This window comes from Dinoponera quadriceps, unplaced genomic scaffold (assembly GCF_001313825.1).
Source record: "Dinoponera quadriceps isolate SergipeBrazil2010 unplaced genomic scaffold, ASM131382v1 scaffold1872, whole genome shotgun sequence".
Taxonomy (NCBI): domain Eukaryota; kingdom Metazoa; phylum Arthropoda; class Insecta; order Hymenoptera; family Formicidae; genus Dinoponera; species Dinoponera quadriceps.
In genome coordinates this window covers 392,717-402,966 of record NW_014555944.1, presented here as the reverse complement: position 1 = coordinate 402,966, position 10,250 = coordinate 392,717, and the positions used below count along the sequence as shown (strand labels likewise).

General features: G+C 51.0%; 1 protein-coding gene across 1 annotated transcript in view; it reads left to right on the top strand.

The window, feature by feature from the left end:
- Positions 1-1,308: 1,308 nt before the first annotated feature.
- LOC106745929 overlaps positions 1,309-10,250 on the top strand; it is a 46,262-nt gene continuing 37,320 nt past the window's right edge. The window contains exon 1 of the mRNA XM_014621959.1: positions 1,309-3,862. Within this exon, the coding sequence (XP_014477445.1) occupies positions 3,614-3,862 (249 nt within the window). The 5' untranslated portion in view covers positions 1,309-3,613. The remainder of the gene's footprint in view (positions 3,863-10,250) is intronic.

Sequence of the window (10,250 nt, the reverse complement as noted above, 5' to 3'; positions counted from 1 at the left end):
CTCGTCGAGCGAGAGACCGAAAAAAAGAGTGGCCAGGTCGATTCTAATAGCGCGTCGCCGTCAATCGAACGGAACTTGACAGTGGGAAAGGCGAGTAAAAATAGCGGTGCCGAGCGTGCACTCGGCCGTAGAGTATCGCGAACACGATGTTATCCCGCAATGTTCGGTGTCCTTCGCTTCGCGACCGCCAACCGTTACGTTGTGTCAAGGCGAACTGCATACGTACGTGCGATGTCAGATCAGCTACGATTATTCGAGCGCGCTCCAACAACCGTAATAACCTCTTCGAACACACATCCCGACCGCTCCTCGCGACCGTCCCCTCGCTACGCGTTACACCGGGGTGCGGCTGACATGTAATCTATCCGAATTTAGGGTATTAAGTGTACTTCCGCCGACCATCTTTTTCGCTCCGTCTATCTTTTTCTTTCTGACCCCATAACTCGTTTATGACTTGTGCGCCGACGATCATTCGCGACATTCAGATTAGAATTTTACTGGAAGCGTGCGCGCGAGAGGGAGAGAGAGAAAGAGAGAGAGAGAGAGAGAGAGGGGGAACCGTCACGAACGAGCTCAATTTCCGCGCGTTGTACAGTTATGTATCGAGTTATATCGAGTAATCGCGCGTCGTCGGGCGCGCAACGTTAATTCCGCGATCGTGACGTTTCGTCGGCTTGAATTGCGACAACCGCGAGTCCCGGCGGTTAATTGCGCGCTCGGTTCGCCGGGTAAAGCTTCGACCGGAGGCCCCTCCGCTGGGAAAACGCTTCTGATCCCATGATCTCCTATGAAAGGAGAAATCTGTAAAAAGCTTGCGGGGCTGACCTTGTCCTTCGCGAAATTACGCCGTGTCGCACACCACCGTCGTGAAATCCCTCAGGTGGTGTATGTTTTCGCGGCGCCGAGTGCGAAGTGCAAAACAACGAGTCGATATATCGATTCATTTCCGATAATATATTACCTCCCATGGCGATAACACGTGTGAGCGACACACACACCTGTCCTATCGCGCGTATATCGCCGCCGATCGTTCCCTATCTCCCCCGTAGTATCGGCTTTCGTGTTTAGCGCGCTCGTCGCCGAATTGTCAGCGCGTGCGGGAAAGAGAAAGAGAGAGAGAGAGAAAAAACGCACACCCGCACGTGACGACGTGACGTATCGATCGTTTGCACGCGCCTTCCGCCAGAAATAACTGCAACGGTAATCACTTTCAACAGGCGAACGTAATTTCGCGACGCGCGGCGGCCGCCGAGAGCGCCCGGCGAATTTCCGGGCTGCCGGATATACACCGCGCTAATATTATTCCGCGTTAGAAGATCCTCCGTCTTCGGCTGACGGCGGTAATTGGAAATTCGAATCCCGGTGATCCCGCACCGGCTCCCGGCGTATCGCTGTTTGCTCACCGCGCGACGACCAGCCCTGGCGCGATCACCGTTTCATCGGACCCCGCCGCGGATAAATTCGGGGGTTTTCGACGTTTCTCACGCGGGAGAAGGAAGATTGGCTTGGAATTAACGCGACGATGGACGGGCCGTCGAAGGAGACCGGACTGCCGGTCCTTCTGAGAGCCGAATGTAGTTCGTGAGAATCAGAAATTTCACTCCCTTCAACCCACAGCGAAAAATGAGTTTGGTTCTACGTGACAATCAACAACAAACGCGTTTCAGCCGGAGGAAATCGAGTTTCCGGTCGTGAGAAGCAAATTTGCCTCATCGGTACTGGAAATGTTCTCCCCTTCGTCCAAACTCATTTTTCCGTGTAAACACATTCATTGTAATATCAATTCAACCAATCCTTCTTCCACGTGCATCTTCGAGCGGGTCACTCGCAAACGCCGCTTCGAATTCGTTGAAAAAACGCGTCTCGCAGCGCCTGAATATGCAACAAAGCAGGCCAATCACGCACGCACCGCTGAATGTATTATTTATTATTTCGCGCGCGTGTGTCGTCGTTGAACTTTCCGCGTAATTCCGAGACACGGCGAACTTCCTCGAGGCGTTCCTCCAAAAACCGCGTGTACTGGTCAGAGACACCGAGGTTCGCCGCCGGTGACCGACTCGCCGTCCTTATCGTCGCTTATCGCGATATGCACACCGACTGCGCCCCGGCTGTGTCAGGAAATCACCGACACAGGCGAGCCCCGACGTCACGCGTGCACCACCGACGCTGCATCTTCCTACAGGGTGCAACGAGGCGGGGTGCACGACCTGGCTCGGCCGATATAGAGCGAGCCGTGTGTGTGTGTGTATTTCTAGAGCAGCCGGTTTAAGAATAGAACGGCAAGTAAACGCCCGAATCAGATATAGACGGTGAATGACCGACAAGTAGATTACGAGATTTCATTCAAGTCCGATGCACGCCTGCAATTACATCTGTCAGCCGGCTTGTCTCGGCGATCGAGTTTCGCGATGGCCGGCAGAATAATTGCAGACGATTGGCGAGTGATTGCCGTTTTAATCGCGCCGGCTCCTCGATTTATCATAATCGACGAGACGCTCTCGTAAACGAGCGCTGAGGGCTCGAGTAGAGTCGAGACCGTGGCCACCGTCGGCGAGAGATCCCTTCGAAAACGGGACGCGATCGATTCTGTCTTTCGGGGTGCCTCGGAAAATTTGTCGGCACGCTCGCGTCGAGCGTATCCGCCGGTGGTGCGCCTAATTCTCTATTCTCAGCGACGGCCTCCTACATCACGCAGGAGCGCGAAAGCTGAAGAGAGATCGCGGAAATGATCAACGTTCTGACAGGCGCGGGATTAAAGTCGCGAGATTCCAGGATGAATGCGGGGGAGAGACCGTTTTTCCGCGGACGTCGTGGCGCGGCGAAACGAGACAGAGCGAGAAAGAGAGGGAGAGGGGGGAGAAGGGTGAAAGCGGATTATAAATACCTAAAAACGAGAGACGAGATCTAGGAAAGGGAGAATACGGGTTCGGAATACGCGACGAGTGAAACCCCCGACGTGCGCGCGACCGCTGCCGCATCCTCGACGGCGCGATGGAAACGGCAGGAAAAAAGTGATTTCATGAGAAACCAATAAACCGATAGCCGGGTTCCTTTGTCGAGCTGAAATCCGGGCCGCGTTCGTTCGCCGGCGGAAAACTGAAATCCCGCGTCGTCGCCGGCTACGTTCGGAATGACGGGGATCGAAATGGCAAGTGTATGAATGAGAAGCGCGCGCGTGAGGGAGAAAAGTCGCAGGCGAAGGGAGTTCACAGGCGGAGTAATCGAGCCAGATGCTTCTCCTCCGGCTCGCCGGATGTTCTCCAAACGAGCGGGATATCCGGCGTGACGGTTCGATTTCCTCAGCGAGCCACAATGCACCGGGACGAGCACATTGTTTAGCGTAGTGCGGCGCGCGGTCGACGCTGACGTCGGTCACCAGCGGAGTCCTCTCGTGCGCCGTTCCTCCATCTCCGGCGACGCGAATTCATTCCCCAGACGCGGGGAAACGCTTCGGAAACGTTCGGGACGAGATGACTTTCTACCGATGATCGCTAATTCAGTTTACCTCGCGCGTAACAATAAGAAACGGAGAGGAAAGAGGAAATAGAGAGAGAGAGAGAGAGAGGGGGGGAAAGAAAGGGAGACAGAGTGTTCTTGGGTGTCTTGCAGAAGGATGCCAGCAGCTGGTGCGACCGTGCCGGCCGTTGCCGAAGGGGCCGGCCAGCTGGAGGACTTGGACGAGCCACCCGAGCCACGTGTTCGCGGTGGTAGCGGACGGACCGGCTTGATGAAACCTTTGGTGGTGTTGGCTCTGCCCGGGATGTACCTCTTCTACAAGTACAGCCAGTACAGGCGGGAGCAGCGTGAGCTCTCCCGCAGAAGAGTCACCGAGAGGGAGCTTCAGCATCTCCATCACAAAATCGTAAGTGAATTTTTCACCTCACCTGCCGCCGGGTCGGGGAACTCGCTCGCTCGCGCATCCGTTGTTTCAGTCCCGCGAGCGAAACACCCCGCCTGTTGTTACGTCATCGGTCTGAGCCTATCTCTAGCCCACGAGTGGGATGGTAATTTGATCATGCGCTACTTAACCTTGCTGGTACAGTCGTGTATGCTGCACCACTCCCTAGAGATTGGAACTTTTTACTATTACATAATTGTTAGCCTTTCGCATGTATACGTAAGATTGGAACTGTTATAATTGAAGCCATTAGAACCTTGTCATTATAATTAGTGTCACTTCTGCGATTGTTTAACCTTATGTATAAGACTCGGAAATTCTACAGTCCGTTCGCTTCCACCCGCAGAGCAATACGCGCGTCTTTCATGTCGAATTTCACCGGACCGCTTATGAAAGATACAATTTCATCAATGGAATGTGTGATCTAACTAATGAATACTCATCAAGTTCCATTGACCTTTTTCAAAATTCTTCGATCCTCTTTAGGCGCAATCTTGTCCGTGCACTTTTGTAATTGCAGCACAAATTGTACAACCGTTATTCTTTCGTTTTGGCGATCAATTATATTTCGCTTTCTTTTGTACACCGAAGAGTATTGAACCGTATAAAATAAATAGGCAAATAAATAAATAAATAATGGGAAAACCGTGTAACTCTCCGTCTAAAGAATGTGCCGTGTATTAATGCTGTCCTATTCTTTAGATATAGCGATATCAAACATTTTGAATTAGATGCATCGTTTCTGAATATTCGTGCATCATTACTGCTGCTTTGAACCATCCTTGTCGGTTCACAGAGTAATCACCAATCATGATGCATCTTGATTGATGAATATTCAGAAACGATACGCCTAACTCGAAATTTCCGATATTACGCCTGTACAGAAAAGAAATAGTTTGAAATCAACGATCGATATTATATCAGTAGGCATATTATAATATTCCTCGAAGACTTTCAGTCTTGAATTGAGCGCAAGTGATGCTTGCATCAATACAAATACAATCAAGTCGGGACTGAAAATCTTCGAAGAAAATTAAAATACCCTTGCTCATACATAAGAATATCTATTCTTGATTCAAGACTGATTTTTTTCTGTGTAGGGAATGGGACAGCATCGATGCACGACATTATACAACATGCATGACGTCGACCAACACTCGACGGTGCGCGAAACGCGTTTGCATTAGTTCATGCTCGTTCCCCGAACACGGAACACGCTTTTCTTCTTTTATTTATGTTGAACACGAAGAGACAAAAGTACGAGTTGTACCGGCGACTGTTGCCGGAGGAGTCGCGCGACTCCGTGACGCGGATAGATGAGAACGTGTAAATGCGATGCATTATCGTCGGCGCGCCGATAGCGATTTATCTCGCACACATACACACCGGCCGAGATCGTTCCTGTTATATCGTATTCCGAACGCAAACGGCAACTTCGGTACGTGACGCGATGGAAGTATTATTTCCGCCGATATTGATCCCTGACGTGATAGACCAGCCGGCGGCTTCGTGGAAAAAATCATTTACCCTTTCTAAGCAAAGGGTTTACGCTTCTCGATGTACGTCGTTTATCGGATCGCCGAGCAGCGCGAACGAGGCCCGTCAGGGATGACGAGATCGCGCACGTCGCTACGGAGAACGTAGACGATGATAACGCGGGGTAAATAGGGAAGGACGAGGGGTGAGCGGAGATAGATAGACATGAGAGAGAAGGACAGAGAGAGAGAGAGAGAGAAAGGAGCGAGGAACGGTGAAAGGGTTCGATTACCCGGTGGTAACGCGATCATCTCTCGCTCGAAAGCTGTATCGTCTCCTACAGGCTCACAGCCACTCGCTTTTGTACGTCGCGATCCTTATTAAGCGGCCTCCTTAGCGACCTTCTCCGTCTTCGTTATTATCTTAGTTCCTCGTAGCTCGCGTTGCCTCGTCGAGAAAATGAGATCGTATCTCGCGTAACGATGTTTCCCGCATATACGAATATATACCCGAGACTTCATCCCGAGGACCCAAAAATCATCGCCTTATCCTCTCCGCACGGGAAAAGAAGTACCGTTGAGACACTAGAATTTCCAGCCGCACGCATAATTGGAGTTAATCTTCTCGATTCAACACGCTGTAAAATAAACGAGACGTAGGGTCGCATTCTCTTTACACGGGGAAAAGGTTGTTGAATCAAAAGAATTTCCAACGGCACGCGTAATTGGAATAAATCTTCTCGACTCAACAGCGGTATCATCGGAACAAATACTTCAGTTATCGAAACAATAAATAACGTAGTAGTTTTAATCCTCCAACGGCAAGATGGATTTCCAACGTATCTAGAAAACGGGGTTGGATCCGACCCCGTGCTTTGTTTAGTTTCTTTTTCACACAATCGATGCATAAAATGGGTAAAAGAAGTGAATAATAAGACATTCCTGAAGAAGAGAAACAACGTGTGCACGCTGTCAAATAAACGAGCCGCGGGATCGCATCCAACCCCAACCGATGTTAGAGGGTTAATGATATTCGTCGTTGAATCAAAGGAAGATTCGCTCCAATCACGCTATTGTATTTGACTTTCTCCCATTTTCCGCTGCGGAGTTCGCGGAGACGCCCCGTCGCGCCGTCCCGGTGTGACGAATGCGGAGATTTCGAAAAACCGGTGTGTGTCGGCCGCATTAAATAACCTGGCGGGGGCCTCGTCGATATCCATTCGGGAGATCCAGCCGCGGAATTCACCTATGGAAACTCGGAGCCGCTCTGTAAACTCTGAACACATATTGATTTCCGTCCATCCCGGGCTATCGCGCTGCGCTCGGCTTAGCAGGTGCCGATGGGAAAGCGACTTACTCCAATTTGCGGCGTCGCCCCGACGGATGGATCGAGGGCGACCTGACGGACGACTCGTTCGTGGCGAAAGAAAGAAGGAAGTGTCGGAGGGGAGCGAGAGAGCGCGGGATCCCGAAAAATCGCGCGCCACCCCCTGCGTCGGTCCGTTGCTCCACTTGGACAAGCCCGAATCTCAGCTATGCGACGCGCTGTTTGGAACTCGTGACACGGTGTTCCAGTCATCCTCGCTCAAGGTCGTCGGTTGCGGCGCGTCCCGGTTCGGGATTTCGATTTGTTAGGTCAGTGGCGGGTGTTGGCAAACGTAGCTCCAGAAGCGAGGCGGGATGGAGCGGCCGTGTAAAAAGTGTCCCTCCCTCCACGCAAGGAAGCCTGCCAAGAAGCTGCACACCCGCTCGGATCGTTACCGGAGTGTCTGGCATACCGCGTGCAACCTCCTTAACCGTGCGGGGCGCGCGTTCTCGTGGTGTCCGCGGCGACCGGAATTTCGCGGAGCCGCGCGTTTCACGTCCAGCTGCTCTGATTTATCGCCGCGCAGGATACTATGCGTGTTCCTCGCTCTCGATGCGCCCGCATCGACGAGCGAAAAGCTCGGTCAGGAATGAAAGAATCTTCAAGTTCGATCGGCGTAGTTCCACACCAAAACGAGCGAAAGACGGAAAAATAGAGAGAGAGAGAGAGAGATAATTGCATTTATTTTCGTTTTATGACGCAGCCCTCTAAGAACGTTTACAATAGTATCGAGGATAAACTGGTATTATGGCCTCCCCATTTTGTATAATAACCTTGTTAATAATTAATATTTTTAATTGAAAATGATTGCATTCGTCAAAGTGTTGTAGTCCAATCGATTCTAGATTCAAGAATTTAAGGTTGTGAAATATTTATTATTTAGGACGTTATTGATGAAAATGCGGCGACGCTATAAAATGGAGAAAAAATAATTATTTGCTCGCACAGCTAATTTTATGTTGTTGCAGCGAAATCTGCCGGTTATTATGTGAACAGCAAAACGACTTGTCGAGAGTATTAATTGTTATTCGCTGGATTATTTTGCTGAATGTACAAATTGCTGGGAAAACAAATTAATAAATGTGGGAAAACACTATTTTGTTCTAACGGCAAATTAACGCGTCCTATGGTCAGATTCACTCAGCAGAATACTTTCTATGCTAACAACAAGGATTGTTTCCGCTCTGATTACGAATAATTCGTTTATTTGGATATGCCGACTAAATTTGATCGCTTTAGCCACGATGGTTTGGCTGCAACAGCAAAATGATTCTTCTCCGTGAAGGCCATCAGAGTTTTGGCATTCACCAAAACTATTGCGGAAACCAGTTCCAGAGATTTGCCGCAACGCTTTGAAACGATCTCTGAAACGTCGTCGTCCGACTTTGAGGTGGCCCGAGTTTACGTTGCCACTGGAGCGAGGGAGAGAGAGGTCTTGATATGGGCGGCGGTTCCGCCACGACCGAACACACAACCTCAACCTTAGCGGCAAAACATGTTGGGAGCGTTCGTAAGCGGATCGGGTCGCGCTCGGTTCGCTCCAAAATCAAGCGAATCTTCGCGAAGGAGCCGTAGGAACTCTTCGAGCGGGGACGAAGTAGCGGCTCGCGCTCGCCTAGATAAGGCTCACGCTAAGTCGACGTTAAGATCCCGATCGTACCTGACCAGGCACGCGGACTTGGACCTTATCCTTATTATGGTCGCCCGCCGTCGTGCGACATTGCAAACGATAGGCAACGCGGGGCAAGAAAAATATATACAAGATGGCTCTGTGATGCTAATCGTGGTACAAGCGGGAGGGGGATAATCCCTTCCTTGAGAAAATTAATCGAAAATGTAGAATAAAAGTTCGTTATTCATGTGAGGCTTTGTTTCCGAGAAAGTCGACTTGAAAAGTTGGCCGAGTACGCGAGCAATACTTTGTATAAAAAGAAACGAGATCCGTTCAACGACGTCTTAGTTAAATGCTCACGTACTCGGCTAACTAAAGTTTCCAAGAAACAAAGTGCGTGAAAAATTTGTATTTTACATCTTCGACTTATGTTTTCAAAAGGAGGAATCATCCCCTTCCCGGTTGTGCCACGATTACCGGGCCACCCTGCATACATATCGACGCGTACCGCGCGCGCGCCAAGCCCACTCGAGATCATCGGCGTCAGATATCGCGCTCTTCTTTACTTTCGACGTTTGTTTCAACGCCGTTCGCGACAGTTTCGGGCTTCCACCCACCCTACGCGCGCGACCGATGAAACAAATGCCGCCGGAATGGCGTGACATTTTCGGAATGCCATTCGGCGACGCTCGCGAAAGTTTCACAATTTCCTGCGCCGCGCGAGGATCGCATCAAAGCGAATGTCGAAATTCCTCGGCGGCTGGCGCGCGCTCGGCCATTTTCTCCTTTTTCTTCCTTCCCCTTTTCAAGGGAATTCGACCAATCTTCGTGCTTCACGTACCTCGTTGGTTCCGCAACACGCCCGTCACGATGTTTTCTCCGTCGCGCTAATTCAGAAGCGGATACGTACGTCCACGCCGCGGCGGTGCAATAAAAACACAACTAATTTTCTCCCCCGATGCAACGTAATTGGGTTTGCAGAAAATAAAAAGCCGCCGGGGTTGTTCGCCGCCGTACTTCGCGGTAGCGGCCGTATAGCGGACTCAAGTTTTACGCCCTTGCCTGCTTCCCCTTGCGAGTCACGTAAGTGCACGTCCACGCGATTCCAGGGATTCGTTCTTCACCAGCACCGCCACCCTCTCCCTCGGGGGTGAGTCGTCGGCGCCGTCGGTCGTTCGCTCCCTCAGCGAGGGGTAACAACAAACTTTTCGATCCACGGTCAGCTAACGATCTAAACCATCGCTCCGGTAATTTTCGGCGAAACTTCTTAACTCGCGACTCCCTGCTATTTCTAATTTGTCGGACAATATTTACCTGCCGCGCATGAAAAGAGAGAACTGCTACTTTCGATTGCGATTCCGGCCGGTCTTTGTCTTCGCGAGCTGAAGCCGCGCGGGTGCGAATTATGCCGCTTGTAATTTCCGAAAGTACACGCGGCTTATCAGCGGGGAAGTTTAATAATGGACTCGTAGCTGCTTGGTCGACGACCTCCCCCGGTGCGTTCACTGTTAGGGGTTGATAATACCATCGAGAACCATAGGAACCACCATAACGTGCGCGCGCGCACGGATCGATGCAGTCTTCCGGTTTCGCCGGATTGCGTCGGCATTATTCAATTTCGAGAAACTCTCTCACGTATAATCTCCCGTCGCCGTTGCACTCGCGTGATATCCCGGGTAACGGTTCATTCCGCTAATGTCCCGGCGCCGTACGCCTCGTATCTTCGAACATCGTTTCGTTATATCGCGCGATCACGCGGAATTTTCATGAAACCCCGCCGAGCTGTACACGTGACAGCAGACGAATCGTTAGCGCCGATAACGTTAATGCGTATTGAACGCCGAGAGTCGCCGAGAGAACGACTGTTGTTATTTCAACAATATCGGGGGGGGGGGGGGG